At 47.8% G+C, this 16,192-nt stretch overlaps 2 protein-coding genes across 2 annotated transcripts in view; both read left to right on the top strand.

Moving 5' to 3' along the window:
• The window catches only part of herc1 (HECT and RLD domain containing E3 ubiquitin protein ligase family member 1), a 38,785-nt gene extending 35,681 nt beyond the window's left edge, over positions 1 to 3,104 (top strand). The window contains 8 exon segments of the mRNA XM_037484041.2: positions 1 to 131; positions 214 to 383; positions 526 to 691; positions 779 to 855; positions 1,202 to 1,454; positions 1,712 to 1,864; positions 2,217 to 2,522; positions 2,618 to 3,104. The exon segment at positions 1 to 131 is cut by the window's left edge and continues 39 nt beyond it. Coding sequence (XP_037339938.2) covers positions 1 to 131; positions 214 to 383; positions 526 to 691; positions 779 to 855; positions 1,202 to 1,454; positions 1,712 to 1,864; positions 2,217 to 2,522; positions 2,618 to 2,803 — 1,442 coding nt within the window. The 3' untranslated portion in view covers positions 2,804 to 3,104.
• A 9,333-nt stretch (positions 3,105 to 12,437) lies between these two features.
• On the top strand, positions 12,438 to 14,203 carry LOC134127325 (antigen WC1.1-like; the record flags this gene model as incomplete). The annotated part of the gene is made up of 3 exons (XM_062561979.1): positions 12,438 to 12,531; positions 13,518 to 13,832; positions 13,926 to 14,203. Coding segments are annotated over 3 exons (687 nt in total), but the record flags the coding sequence as incomplete, so codon positions are not given.
• Between the last annotated feature and the right edge of the window lie 1,989 nt (positions 14,204 to 16,192).

Below are 16,192 nucleotides of genomic sequence, written 5' to 3'. Positions count from 1 at the left end.
TTCCTCCGCAGTACAGCGGGCTGAAGGAGGTCAGCATGGAGGCGGTGAGGGCTCGCCTGCGCCTCCTCTACCACTTCTCTGACCTCATGTACTCCTCGTGGAGGCTTCTCAACCTCAGCCCCAACAACCAGGTGAGGGCTCAGCACGCCGGCTGTGGGCGGGGCCTCCCGTGCTGCTTCCTGTTTGTGTTGACGGTGAATTCTTCCGGCGCAGAGCTGCACGTCGCACTACAACGCCGGCACCTGGGGGATCGTGCAGGGCCAGCTGAGGCCCCTGTTGGCCCCCCGCGTCTACACGCTGCCCATGGTGCGCTCCATAGGCAAGACCATGGTGCAGGGCAAGAACTACGGGCCCCAGATCACCGTCAAACGCATCTCCACGCGGTCAGTGCCTCCTTCCTGTGGGGGTCCCCAGCGAGGGGCTTTCATCATGGTTTGATGATCTACGCACTAATCACATCTAGAAAGATGTCACCACTCTTGATCCCCAGAGGAGCTGAAACCTGCTCCCTCTTTAACCCCCCAGGGGGCGGAAGTGCAAACCCATCTTCGTGCAGATCGCCCGTCAGGTGGTGAAGCTCAACGCCTCCGACCTGCGCCTGCCCTCCCGCGCCTGGAAGGTGAAGCTGGTGGGCGAGGGGGCCGACGACGCGGGGGGGGTGTTCGACGACACCATCACAGAGATGTGCCAGGTAGGCCCGTTACCGTGACGATTCCCCCCCCCCCCCCAGCACCACTCCACCGGATGCGTGTTGACGGCTGCGTTCTGTCCTCGGTAGGAGCTGGAGACGGGCGTGGTGGACCTCCTGATCCCCTCCCCCAACGCCACGGCCGAGGTCGGATACAACAGAGACCGGTGAGGCGTCACAAAGAGAGAGGGGGGGGGAACGGAGAGATTTATTGATCAAACCTCCCAAAGTGATATTTTAATATGCAACTTATTTTGAATCGCTTTGCAACACGCGCAAACCTTTTAGACCCATGAAACGAGTCAGAAGCAGGTTCCATCCTGACGAGGCGCCGCCCACAAGCCGATTGTTTACCAAACAAAGCTAAATGTGTCCATGGAAACACGGACAAGACTTCTATACAACTATTTATTGAGATGTGTTAGAATAAAATATCTCACGTGTCCTCACCTTGGAGGTTAAAGTCTGTCTCCGTGGTAACACGCCCCCCCCACCCCCCCTCGCCCCGCTCAGGTTCCTCTTCAACCCGTCCTCCTGCCTGGACGAGCACATGGTCCAGTTCCGGTTCCTGGGCATCCTGATGGGCGTGGCCATCCGCACCAAGAAGCCCCTGGACCTCCACCTGGCCCCGCTGGTGTGGAAGCAGCTGTGCTGCATCCCGCTGACGCTGGACGACCTGGAGGAGGTGGACCTCCTGTACGTGCAGACGCTCAAGAGCATTCTTCACATTGAAGACAGCGGCATCACCGAGGAGAACTTCCACGAGGTGGGGAACTCATGAGGCGAGGACAAGTGGACATGTGGACAACATGTGACCACATGAAACATCTGCAGCTCTCCTTAGAAATCTGTATCAGAGATTTCAGTTTATTGGGATGTTTGTAACTTTCTGCTTTAGAAAGTAAAGTTTCTTCCTTACAGCTTATTTATAAAGGTAATAAAGTAGCCTAGTTCACAGAGTACGCCCCCTTGTGGTGGGGAGTCATAACACAGACACAATAATAATCCCCCTCCCCCCAGCAGATGATTCCTCTGGACTCCTTCGTGGGGCAGAGTGCGGATGGGAAGATGGTGCCCATCATCCCAGGAGGAACCAGCATCCCGCTGTCCTTCTCCAACAGGAAGGAGTACGTGGAGCGAGCCATCGAGTACCGGCTGCACGAGATCGACCGACAGGTACTGAGTGGTGTACAAGTACTGTGAAACCACACGTACTGACTGGTGTACAAGTACTGTGAAACCACAGGTACTGACTGGTGTACAAGTACTGTGAAACCACAGGTACTGACTGGTGTACAAGTACTGTGAAACCACACGTACTGACTGGTGTACAAGTACTGTGAAACCACAGGTACTGACTGGTACTGTCAGTATTTCTTGTGGATGAATGAAGTTCTGACAGATCTTCATGAACTTCCATGTATGTACAACATATTATGGCAATAAACGTTTCCTGATTCCTGATGTCAGACAGAAACCGTCTCCTCTTGTCCTCTTGTCCTCGCCCCCCCCCCCCCCCCCCCCCCAGGTGGCGGCGGTGCGGGAGGGCATGTCGTGGATCGTGCCGGTGCCGCTGCTCTCGCTGCTGACGGCCCGTCATCTGGAGCAGATGGTGTGCGGGATGCCGGAGATCTGCTGCGAGGTGCTGAAGAAGGTGGTGCGGTACCGGGAGGTGGAGGAGCAGCACTCCCTGGTGCAGTGGTTCTGGCAGACGCTGGAGGAGTTCTCCAACGAGGAGCGGGTCCTCTTCATGCGCTTCGTGTCCGGCCGCTCCCGGCTGCCCGCCAACACCGCCGACATCTCCCAGAGGTTCCAGATCATGAAGGTGGACCGGGTGAGTCTCACAGAGCCTTCAGAGGAGCTTGTGACATCATCGCTTTGACCTTGGTGACTTTACTGTGTGTGTGTGTGTCTGTGTGCCCCCCCCAGCCCTACGACAGCCTCCCCACCTCTCAGACCTGCTTCTTCCAGCTGCGTCTGCCTCCGTACTCCAGCCAGGCCGTGATGGCCGAGCGGCTCCGCTACGCCATCAACAACTGCCGCTCCATCGACATGGACAACTACATGCTGTCCCGCAACGTGGACAACGCGGACGGCTCCGACACGGACTACTGACGCACACTTTTTAAAAGAATCCCTTTATGTACTTTCAGCACAGCTTCCTTTCCCCGGTGGTTCATCAGTGGTTTTAAATAAGGAGTGTGTTTACTGTTCATTGGACTTCACATCCCATGTTTCTGCACGGGGGGGCGTTTATTCCTTTGGGAAATGTGTGTAAAATAATCGAGCAAGAGGCCGGAGGAAGAATGTTGTACATTGTGTAAAATGCTTCATTGGGCAAATGTTTTGCATAATATCCATATTTATTGTTTCCAGAAGCATTAAAAACAACAACAATAAATGCTGCATAACTGAGGCTGTGTGTCGGGTCGCTTTGTCAGAACGTCACATTTCATCTTTAATGAGGAGCAACTGGGTTTGGATCCTTCGAGACACTTAAATTCAGTAGATTTTGTCTCTCTTCATACAGGAAGTGACATCATTGTTTGTTTAATGCAGTGTTCATTTTGGCACCTATTTTTTATTAATGTCTTAGCCTCAAATGCAAATTAGTTTTAGTCAAATTTAGTCATTTTAATCCTTAGTTTCAGTCACATGGCTGCATAAACTCCTTCAGGCCCACAGACCCCTGTGTTGTGTCTACAGCTGCATAATATTCTTGCTCAGAGGTCAGAGGTCAACAGGGGGTCCCAACATAATTGGTTGATGAGACAGAAGTTAATCTGAGCACCGGTTCACTCACAGCGTTCATCCAAATACGACAGAACAGGCACCAGCCAATCAGATCGCTCAAAAACACAAAGACCCCCAGGGGTCCGTTTCAAGAAGCAGGTTCAGTGTAAACTCAGAGTTCCTGATGTTGATGAAGAAGCTGTTTCACTTCTCAGGGTGTTCAACGTTGGACAGAATATTGAGCCCTGATTAGATTTATTGTCACTTTGAACGGTATCGTTTTTTTTCACAGTCCATAAATCGCACACACACACACACACACACACACACACACACACACACACACACACACAGGTTTATTTATTCAAGACATGTAGCTTCTGTTTAGATTTACATTGTTTATTTTTAATTTTATCAGTTATATCATTTTATATAACTGAAGCCTCATTTTCTGCAGCTGCTTGAAACTTCATCAAATAAATACTGTGAATATTTTTCTATTTCTATTCTCTTAATTTCTTCATGCAAACAACCAAGATGAGCAGGTTCATCCAGGTGGGACCTGAAAAGACAAAAAGGCCCATTTTCATTTAGTTTGTTCACGTTAAGTTCACTTTATAAACAACTGTCACTTGTTTGAATATTTTAGGAATATTAACTCAAATCTCATAAGAATTTTTGTTAGAGACCTGTCAATCAGCGCTAGGCCACGCCCTAAAAAATCCCCTCTTTATGGTCTGTTTGACTCTAAATGGACCGTCATAGACGTCTATGGGAGCAGAGGAGTCGCCCCCTGCTGGTCACTACACAGAAGTAGAGTCATTTCCTCATAGACGTCTATGGGAGCAGAGGAGTCGCCCCCTGCTGGTCACTACACAGAAGTAGAGTCATTTCCTCATAGACGTCTATGGGAGCAGAGGAGTCGCCCCCTGCTGGTCACTACACAGAAGTAGAGTCATTTCCTCATAGAAGTCTATGGGAGCAGAGGAGTCGCCCCCTGCTGGTCACTACACAGAAGTAGAGTCATTTCCTCATAGACGTCTATGGGAGCAGAGGAGTCGCCCCCTGCTGGTCACTACACAGATGTAGAGTCATTTCCTCATAGACGTCTATGGGAGCAGAGGAGTCGCCCCCTGCTGGTCACTACACAGAAGTAGAGTCATTTCCTCATAGACGTCTATGGGAGCAGAGGAGTCGCCCCCTGCTGGTCACTACACAGAAGTAGAGTCATTTCCTCATAGACGTCTATGGGAGCAGAGGAGTCGCCCCCTGCTGGTCACTACACAGAAGTAGAGTCATTTCCTCATAGATGTCTATGGGAGCAGACGAGTCGCCCCCTGCTGGTCACTACACAGAAGTAGAGTCATTTCCTCATAGACGTCTATGGGAGCAGAGGAGTCGCCCCCTGCTGGTCACTACACAGAAGTAGAGTCATTTCCTCATAGACGTCTATAGGAGCAGAAGAGTCGCCCCCTGCTGGTCACTACACAGAAGTAGAGTCATTTCCTCATAGACGTCTATAGGAGCAGAGGAGTCGCCCCCTGCTGGTCACTACACAGATGTAGAGTCATACCGCTGTTAGGCCATAACAACTCAAATTGCTCTGCTAACCCTAACAGGCACATGTCAATACAGAGCGCCCCTGAGATTGAGTCATGGTTATAACTTTTTAACAATGGGGGGGTCAATGAATTAATGTGTTTACTTGAAAAAGCTAATCAGTGAAATACCGGGATACCGTCACAATGTTTCTTAATACCGTGATATGGACCTTTGGCCCTAGGTGAGATGTGTTGAAATGCACCTTTCCTACCGACATGCTTGCTCTATACGTCACGTAAACTCACCTGACCGGTTCCCTCCACCGTTTGGTGCCAAAGTGACCGGATCTAAACAAAAAAAAAACATCTCCCGTTAGCTCAGTCCTGCACTGAGGTCCCGCCCCCTCACCCGTCACTCACTCACCTGACATCCTGGCCAGCTCCACGCTGAAATCGGAGAACTCGTGCGCTTTGCTCACGGAACAGACGTGGGCCCCGAAGTCCTGCGCGCCCACGCTTTGGATGGTGAGCGTGATGCTGCCGGGCCGGTAGGCCACGCCGTACCCCGCCGTGCAGTTGCGGTAGGCCTTGTGTTTGATGTAGTGGCAGAGCAGCCGGTCGCGGGGGCTCCTCCACTGAACGGACAGCTGGGAGACGCGAGCGTGGTCCTCGTAGTGGTACGAGCACGGCAGAGCCGCCGGCTGCCCGGGCCAGCAGAGCACTCGCACTGCGCCGCCTGCGGGGACGGGGGGGGGGGGCAGAGGTCACCGCCAGAGGTCACACACACGGAACCCGCTCAAACTATGCAGCCTCTCTCCATGGGGAGGCCAAGCGTGTGAATAGTTACCCCTCAAATAAATCCTACGTGTAAAACCTCACTGAAGAAAACCAGCTGAATGTACTTGTACATGTTGTGTTGGTTCTGCTGCCCCCTGTGGACCAAAGGGGTAGCGTCTCTGTCCACAGCACTCAGTCTGCCCCCCAGTCCTGGTCCAAAAAAGACTACGTGACTCCACTTCTCCCACAGAAAGGGGGCAAAAACACTCATACAACATGTACCTCCGAGATGTAGTTCACTTAAAAGTCAAACGTGTACCTGTAAGATGTAGTGAAGTGAAAGTACTATAGTTAGAAAGTAGGACGTTGTATACGATAAAAAGTATAAAGTACCTTAAGTAAATGTACTGAGATGAATGTTTCCTCTCGTCTTTATTGTTTAACAGAATAACATCATCACAGTCACTTTGATCTCAAGAGGTCAGATATTAAACATGTTAAGCCCCATTCTTCTTTGAGTCATTGAACGCACCTTCTCCAACCAAATGGGTCAGGACCAGTCCGAGGCACAGAGCGGTCCCGGTCCGGTCCAGAGGTCGCGTCCTCATTTGCAGACGGGTTCAGTCCGAAGGCTCAAAGACACCAGAACATCGAGAGCCTGCAGCACGATGTCCAGAACCTTCTGCTCTTTCGTTTTCACGGCTGTGTGTCAGATTGCAAGCTGAGTCTGTGGTTACCACGGCAACACCAGCCCCCCTCACCCGGCGCCACGGTTACAGGTTTTATTTTGAGCTTCATCAGAATGTTTCAAAGAATGAAACAGAATCCCAAAGCCTCCCAGAAGCCTTGAATCACCCTCAGGCCTTAATCCCTGACCCCCCAGGGACAAACCCTCGGGCCTTAAACCCTGACCCCCCAGGGACAAACCCTCGGGCCTTAAACCCTGACCCCCCAGGGACAAACCCTCGGGCCTTAAACCCTGACCCCCCAGGGACAAACCCTCGGGCCTTAATCCCTGACCCCCCAGGGACAAACCCTTAGGCCTTAAACCCTGACCCCCCCAGGGACAAACCCTCAGGCCTTAAACCCTGACCCCCCCAGGGACAAACCCTCAGGCCTTAAACCCTGACCCCCCCAGGGACAAACCCTCGGGCCTTAAACCCTGACCCCCCCAGGTACAAACCCTCAGGCCTTAAACCCTGACCCCCCAGGGACAAACCCTCGGGCCTTAAACCCTGACCCCCCAGGGACAAACCCTCGGGCCTTAAACCCTGACCCCCCAGGGACAAACCCTCGGGCCTTAATCCCTGACCCCCCAGGGACAAACCCTTAGGCCTTAAACCCTGACCCCCCCAGGGACAAACCCTCAGGCCTTAAACCCTGACCCCCCCAGGGACAAACCCTCGGGCCTTAAACCCTGACCCCCCCAGGTACAAACCCTCAGGCCTTAAACCCTGACCCCCCAGGGACTTCCTGCTTGCGTCATCAGCTGTTTTTCTGCCTGAGGCGCTGAGGTCATTTCAACATGTGGGAGCTTCTCATTTAGAACACTTCATGAGATGAAGATGATTCTGGATTCAATGCTTCATTCAGAAAGGTACATATAAATGACATAAATGTTTAAAACCCACTGAAAAATAAGAATTCCAAACTGAAATGTCAAAAGTTTATTTTCATGTTAAAATACAAACATGTTTTCCATAAAGAAACATTTGTTGATGTGTTAAACTTTTCTTGAGAAACTCTTCTTAGTTCTTGTTCTGGTACTTTCCTGCTCTACACTCACACAGGAAGGAGGCTGGATGAGCTCACAGAGATGTTGATCAGCTGATTGACGGTCACATGGACCAATGGGTTCAGAGCTGAAAACCTCCTGCAGCTTCATCAGCAGATGACCCTGAATGTAGTGATACAGTTCATGTTAAACTATGCTAAACAAGAGTGTCTTATAGTGTATAATAAAGTATATATAATGATACATTTTAGTAAAAGATTTAAAAATGACATGCAAATGACTCTAGTCAATGTTGGCAGCCAATCAGAAACATGGAGCATGGACATTTAGTGTAGTGAGTGTGTGGGGAAGCTGTCACTTGGTCGTATTCAGTGAGATCAGACGACTCAGGCGAGTGGTGGAATGAAGCAGATCGGCCTACGGCAACCCGAGGAAGACAAAAACACATGATTTGACTTTCCCGTGTCGGGCAGTGAGGCCTTCACAAAAGCCTCCTCTAGAGTAGTTTATCCTCACTGTGTCACCGTGAGACACGTGCACTGTCCACACACAGGGACACATCACGTGCATGTGCTTTCTGCCTCGTGCCTCAATGTTTTACAGCATTTAAAGGGATTTTTTTTTGGAAACAAACTTTTTTTTGCTTTTTAATATTGACATATTTATTCACCAGTAACATATAAACTCATTTTAACACATCACAGCACTCACTGTGGTTCCTCTTTATCCCCACAAATAAATGTCCATATTGTAGTTTAAGACTTTTTATCATGTGTTACATTTTTAGTGCCAAAAAGACGAAAAACATCCTGTGATTGGATCAGTTAAAGTAGAAGCAGGAAGTAGCTGCAGCTGATGCTGTTACAGCTACTTACTGATACCATCCATCTCATAGGAACATCTCTGGTCGTCATGGAAACGGGCCTCTAATCTTTAGGCGGTCAGCAGCTTCTTGTAAAATGAGATATGATCCGTTTCACAGAACTGCAGTTCAGGTTGTGAAACACTAAAGTCCTTCTCTTCATTAGTAAAGTAACACAAGCTAAGAAGGACTCTGATGTTGATCAGTAGGGAAACAGCAGCAAAGTGACCCATCAACACGTGTTCCCTGTTCCACCTCATGTTCTAGTGCTTTGGTCATGTGATGGAGAGCCCAGCATCTGTGCTCTGTAATGTCATTTACTCCATTATAACAGTGTTTCTGTGCATCAGGGTCCGATTGTGCTCATTAGGTTGTGAGATGAAGGAATCAGGTTCCATTCCCTCCTTCCTTCATGTTCACCATCATGAAGCCTGCAGACCATCCTCAACATCTACACATCTAACTATGAACAATAAGCAGATGGACAGAAGAAGAGGAGGTGATTAATACATCCCATGAGATCTGTGTGAACTAAACACATGAAGCACAACCATTAGTGACCCTGTGGTGGGGACCCTGTTGAGGTCAAATCACTACTTGGGTTCTTAGTGTCTTCCACACAAGCTCAGTGAGGCCTTTAGATGTCTTTGAGTCCTACTACTTGCTCCTCTTCTCCTTCCTTCTGGTCCCAGGGTGTCTTCCTTTGTCTTCATGAGGATGAACTCTTATTTAGAGTGAATCCTCACTAAAGGAACTCATCAGCTCACTGTTAGTGGGGCCTTCTTGTAGAACAGGGCGCTGCTACTTCAGCTGCAAACCAAGGCCTCTCCTCTCCATCCCTGCAGCTAGTGAGACCTTGGTCCACCTCCAGCTCTCACATGGACCTCAACTCAAATGTGAGAAATATGATTTATTTATTTATTGAAATATAATGAAGTCTCGTTGATATATCTATATATATATATATATATTTATATATATAGAGAAAGAGAGAGAGAGAGATATTGATGTTGAGAGAAAGGGGGGACTAATGGCATTAATCTCATAGGAACATCTCTGGTTGTCGTGGAAACAGTCCTATAATAATAATATAGGGCAAATAATCAGTTTGACAGAAACGCATAAGAGGCGTGTGAATAAGATCTAAAAACTAAAGACCAGTATCAGCAAAGCTCCTCCTCTTCTGGTATGAGGAGATAAACTGAGGACACAACACGAGACCATCAGAGAGACGCAGAGAGACAGACGCACAGAGACAGACGCAGAGAGACAGACGCACAGAGACAGACGCAGAGAGACAGACGCACAGAGACAGACGCAGAGAGACAGACGCAGAGAGACAGACGCACAGAGACAGACGCACAGAGACAGACGCACAGAGACAGACGCACAGAGACAGACGCAGAGAGACAGACGCAGAGAGACAGACGCACAGAGACAGACGCACAGAGACAGACGCACAGAGACAGACGCAGAGAGACAGACGCACAGAGACAGACGCACAGAGACAGACGCACAGAGACAGACGCACAGAGACAGACGCACAGAGACAGACGCAGAGAGACAGACGCAGAGAGACAGACGCACAGAGACAGACGCACAGAGACAGACGCACAGAGACAGACGCACAGAGACAGACGCACAGAGACAGACGCAGAGAGACAGACGCACAGAGACAGACGCACAGAGACAGACGCACAGAGACAGACGCACAGAGACAGACGCACAGAGACAGACGCACAGAGACAGACGCAGAGAGACAGACGCAGAGAGACAGACGCACAGAGACAGACGCACAGAGACAGACGCAGAGAGACAGACGCACAGAGACAGACGCACAGAGACAGACGCACAGAGACAGACGCACAGAGACAGACGCACAGAGACAGACGCAGAGAGACAGACGCAGAGAGACAGACGCACAGAGACAGACGCACAGAGACAGACGCAGAGAGACAGACGCAGAGAGACAGACGCAGAGAGACAGACGCAGAGAGACAGACGCACAGAGACAGACGCACAGAGACAGACGCACAGAGACAGACGTCTACCTGGTCGTCATGGATCACCTGTTGATGCTGCTGCTGTTGCTATGGAGCTCAGGTAGGACTCTGCTTCAGAGACGATGAGCTTCATTCAGGTCTTTCTGATGGACATTTAAGACAAACAGACACATCATTATTGACTGTATGTCCTCTACCAGCCGCGTGTTGGAATCAAACAACACTAAAGTCTGCTCTTGTTCATAAACGTGACGACGTGTCCTGAACATTCAAGTTAAATTGATGCTGTTTCTATGAAGTCATCCTTCTCTAATCAGTGTGGATTCTTATATTTTCACTTTTGTCCTGAACACACACACTTCATGGTCTGTATTACAGTTACTTGTTTAATAGTGTAAATGTCAGCATATACGTCCACTAAAGTTCAGGTGAGTTTTTGAGCACTTTGAACCTGAACATTTCAACATGTTTGTCAAAAAGCACAACTCTGCTGTGCCTTTAAGCGTAAACAGGTGATGGCAGTAATCCTCTACGTTACGTATCAAACATGGACCAATTAAAATCCACACATGACGTCACTTCACCAGCTACGTTGGAAACGGAATCGCCGCCAAATTCAAAGTCAAAATGACGTCACTGACTTTAGACCCGTTTTACACGCTGTGGTCGATGTTTTCACCAATAAGACGACGGGTGGATTCTATGTTCCAATAATCTATTTATAGCTTCATATTGAATGGATCAATGTGTCTGAATGAAGGCCTTCATGTTCAGCAGTGTGTGTTTTTATTGTTGGTCGCTGTGCAATAATTAAGCAACAATGTGTGTGTGTGTGCGAGCATGTGTGTGTGTGTGTATGTGTGTGTGCGTGTGCGAGCATGTGTGTGTGTGTATGTAAGTGTGTGTGAGTGTGTGTGTCCTTGTGAAAAAGGCTTAATGTTGACAAACCAATCACAGAAATGTTGCTTAAACAACAAACTTTTCCTCTGAAAAAGTCCTGAAATTACATTCTGTGACTAAAATATAACGTTAGTAGTATTTATTTATTTATTTATTTATTTTCCCTGTCGTCGATGCCTGTTGCTGAGGTGAAATGCATTCTGGGATATTTGGCTCCCACAAGAACCCATATTGAGTTGAGGCCCGTCTTTGCACTAATGCATTGTGGGTAAACGCTCCCAGTGACTCATGGGTCAAAGAAAGAAGTCACCAGTCATTTTGTTCACGTAGTTGTGTATTAATACGAGACGTTGTTGTCATGACAACAGATTACATTCTACAGAACTCACAGAAACAAGAGAACCAGACTGAGAGAGAAGGTTCCACTGTAGAACCCGTGTGCTGTGGGGGGGTTTGTGGTCCAGACCTTCCACAATGACCTCTGTGCCTCACCTCTGCATCCTGCCCCCCCCCCATGTGATGATGATCAATATGCTGTGTGCTTCTTAGGAGATACAGTCAGCAGCTTGATGTCCATCCACTACACACTAATCACTGTGAAGGAAGGAAAGGGAGCAAGTGTTTAGGAGAGGAGACAAGGAAAGGTCTTAATGTGAGGGAGAGATGCTGAACATCTGCACTCAGAGAAGCTTCAACAGCAGCTCAGCTAAGGACTGCTTCTTCTGGAAGTTCTCACACTGAAGGACACACAATGCTTGTTGTTGTTGTTGTTGTTGTTGTGTGTCACGGTGGGAGGAGGACATGTTGGGACGTGTCCTCATGTCTTTTTACCTTTGGACAGGTATATCTTTTAGCTCCTCCCCTCAGGATGAGGATTAATATTAACATATAAAGTCACCTCGTCACAACACACATCTCTCTTTAATCTCCTCTTCCGTGATTGGCTGAAGTCTTGTTTTTAAATGAATATTAATGTAACAACTGATGAAAGTTGTACACAAGCTCAATCACATACTCAGGACTTTAATGACATTCACTGTTTATGGTTCCAGAACTCCAGGCTGAAGGAAAACCCACATCAACAGGTAACTAGAGACAGAAGAGAGAAGTAAAGATCCAATGAAGAGGAGTCAGAGGTCAACGTTAAATGAAATGTATTTATTTACTGATGACTTGTTTCTGACCAGTGAGGTTGGTGGGAGGAGCCAGTCGCTGTGAAGGAACACTGGAGGTGAAACATCAAGGAGAATGGAGACCAGGAAGTGGCTTTATGTGGAACCTGAAGGAGGCAGATGTTCTCTGTAGACATCTGGACTGTGGCTCTGCTGTTTCTATCAGACGCAGAGAGGAGTCCTCATGGAGATCTGTGTGGTGGATTCACTCTGACTGTGTTCAGTCTGGATCTGCTCTGAGTGAATGTTTATCATCATTTTACTCTTCCTCCATCCTGGATCTCACCTGCTCAGGTAAGTCCATCAGTTACATCATCTATGACAGTAGTGTATCCAGGATGAATCACTTATTCACCCTCTAGAGCGGGGGTCTCAAACTAGCGGCCTGCGGCCCTCTGGACGACATTTTGTGCCCCCCCCTTAATATGAAGTTTAATGTTGGTGCGGCCCATGAGTTTTATATTGTAGCGACATCACTGTGATCTGCTGTGTGGGACAATGTTCTGATGTTCTGGTTTCCTACTGTGTGTCTGTCCAGTGAATGCAGCATGTGAGTGACATGGGGGGCGGGGTCGTGTGTGTGTGTGTCTGTGTGTGTGTGTGTGTGTGTGTGTGTGTGTGTGTGTGTGTGTGTGTGTAAACAATGGCTTTGGATGTGCAGGAGGGTGAAATTCAAGGACTCCTCTCTGTCTCTTCTTCCCAAATTAAAGAGGAGTTAAAGCCCCGTTATTATTGGACGTGGAAACAATCCGAAGGTGTTTTGGGTGCTCGCTCCTTCAGCTTGACGCACGCTCCTGATCTTGAATCTAGAATCGTTTGCTCTTCCTTAGTGTCCCAGATGTTGGTGTCTCACGGCTGAATTTTTTGGGTTGAATATTGTAACAGTTTTTTTTTTTAGGTTGAATTTTTTTCAGTATTTTAGTGATTTAAACATTCAGATACATAATTTCAATGCATAAATATTCAGTGCTAGAAATTCAATCACCTTTTTATTTCAAACCCCGATGACACAGATTTACTTCCATACAGATCTTCTCAGAGAAACACAACGTTAATGAGATGCTTTATAGTGTCTTTAATGTGTCTCTCATCTTCTGTCTTCTCTCCAGACTCCATCAGGCTGGTGGGTGGGTCTGGTCTGTGCTCAGGCAGACTGGAGGTGAGGTCTAACCAGTCTAACCAGTGGTCCTCAGTGTGTGAAGAGGACTTTGACCAGCAGGGTGCAGAGGTGGTCTGTAGGGAGCTTGGCTGTGGGGCTCCTTCAGTCCTCCAGGGGGCGCTCTATGGAGAAGTGGAGGCTCCAATGTGGACCAAAGGGTTCCAGTGTGGAGGCCATGAGTCTGCTCTCCTGGACTGTAGAAGCTCAGGCTCAGAGAGAAACACCTGCTCACCTGGTAAAGCTGTTGGACTCACCTGCTCAGGTAGAAGAGGAGCTGCAGCTTTGATCTGCTTCATTTCTGTTCTACTGAAACTCACTTTGTTCTTCTACTGACGACTCTCTTGTTTCTGTTCAGAACCTGTGAGGTTGGTGGGAGGAGCCAGTCGCTGTGAAGGAACCCTGGAGGTGAAATATCAAGGAAAATGGAGACCAGTAGAATACTATGGATGGAACCTGAAGGGAGCAGATGTTCTCTGTAGAGATCTGGACTGTGGCTCTGCTGTTTCTATCAGACACAGAGAGGAGACCTCATGGAGATCTGTGTGGGAGATTCACTCTTACTGTGTTCAGTCTGGATCTGCTCTGAGGGAGTGTTTAAGATCAGGTTCCTCTTCCTCCACCGTGGATCTCACCTGCTCAGGTGAGTCCATCAGTGACATCATCTATGTGTCCTGTACTTCCTGTGTGTTGGTCCAGTCCCTCCCTCACTACACACCTTGAATCTTTCTGTACCTGTGAGCCATAACTTTGAGCACCTTTCACTTGTTGAAGATATAAACCATCTCCAGCCTCAAATCAAACGCACCACACGTCTACAATCGCGTCCGTGAGTCAGTGGTCGTTAACCACATGGAGCGATGCCGGGAACGACGCTTTGAAAACTTTATCTTTAACATCATCAAGGTCTCGTGTCTCTTTTAGGTCTGACAGCATCAGAGAGGGATCAGGTTGATGTGTGAGGAGCAGGGTAAAAAACAGGTAACTTCTCATTGCCACTAGGTGGCGCTATGACCAGGATTAAAATGATCACATGGATGTGTACAGGTTAAGGATGTCGTGGCATAAGAGACATACGGAGCAGATTAGATCATGTTTGATCATTAGGGCCAGTTTAGGGGGCAATATTTACATATGCTACAAAGATGGTGGTCATTTGGACGTTAAGTGTGTTGACTTATTAAACCCCGCCCCTTAGAAGCTCATTGGTCCTAACTTATGAAAACAATAAGATATCAACAAGTTTATATGATTTCTGATGACATTGAACCAATAATCATCAAAAGAAACTCTTGTGAGTATCAGAATCAGCGTTTAGGAGGAGTTGGCAAAAGTGTGTTTTTATCTAAATTCTAAATGCCGTAAAATCTAAGTAGAAGCATTTAAACGCCATGATGGACCTTTTTGTAGAACATGTTCTAGAGAACAGGTGAACTTGGTGAATTTCAAGTCAGTCGGGCATCGGGGGGGAAGCTGTCCTACTGTGGTACTAAGAGGTCCTATTTCTAGGGGGCGCTATAGAGACATTTCTTCATTCCAAATGCAAAACCCCCAAATCCGTGAGTCGGGCTGCTGAATATAATCTGTTAGTAACACAGTAATATTTGCTTGAATGATGGAGAATGTCGTTTAATGGATGTTACAACATTCCATCAAGCGTGAAGCTCTGGATATCTTTTCATCACAAAGGTCTTTAGATGAAATCAGTGGTTCTTAAAGTGTTTCTGTCACGACCCACTTTGGAGGAAGAAACATGTTCACGTCCACCGACTACAACGTAGACACAGAGATCCATATATGTGAATATTCATGGTATATCATCAGAGACTAAGCCTTCCATCACCTTCTCACAGCTTTCTCTAAACCTCACACACAAGATGCTGAACCTGCTTTCAACATTTGTGTGTTGCTGCTTGATGTTGAGATTTCACTTGAGACGTGTGTGCAACAACTGAACGTTGTGTGTCGTGTGCAGACAGCAGGGTGATGTGTAGTTGACATCACAGTGTGAAGAAGGACAATCCGTCTAATGAGGATACGGGAGTGTGAAGTCGGGCCAAACTGGGTCCAGCGATTGGTGCATCAAGGGAACGTTGTGCACTTTTTGTGTGTTAAAAACTGTCATAATTCTAAAGTTACTGACAAACACAAGAACGCAGTGGACCAACACACAAGAGCTGGGTTTTTAAGTTTTCCTCGATTGCAGAAGCACCATTTTGATGGTTTAGTTTTAAAGACAGAACACACAATTATCCAAACACCTCCAGTCCTTTGCAGAATGAAACACTACACATTTATCAACATTTTAATGATCATTCATCAAAACCATGTTTAGTCACCACATGAAACACACGTTGCATCAGGCTTTATTCTGTTTGTACCAGTTACACACTGCAAACCCTTTTAGTACTTCTACTTCTCAGTGATTGGAGGCAGTGAAGTACACAAAGTGCAAAACATGGCCCACATTTACACCACTAAACGCACAACGTGTGCTCACACTTTGTACAACACTACACACACTTCCATCACACACCACACCAGACCAATGCTGCACACTGATGGAAATAGAGATTATTTTCATCCACACACTCAAATGAGTCAACAAGTCAACACGCAGACGCA

The sequence above is a fragment of the Pungitius pungitius genome, chromosome 4 (genome assembly GCF_949316345.1).
Source record: "Pungitius pungitius chromosome 4, fPunPun2.1, whole genome shotgun sequence".
In the NCBI taxonomy this organism is placed as follows: Eukaryota; Metazoa; Chordata; class Actinopteri; order Perciformes; family Gasterosteidae; genus Pungitius; species Pungitius pungitius.
The sequence above is the reverse complement of the archived record's forward strand: the minus strand, read 5'-3'. Positions and strand labels throughout refer to the sequence as shown.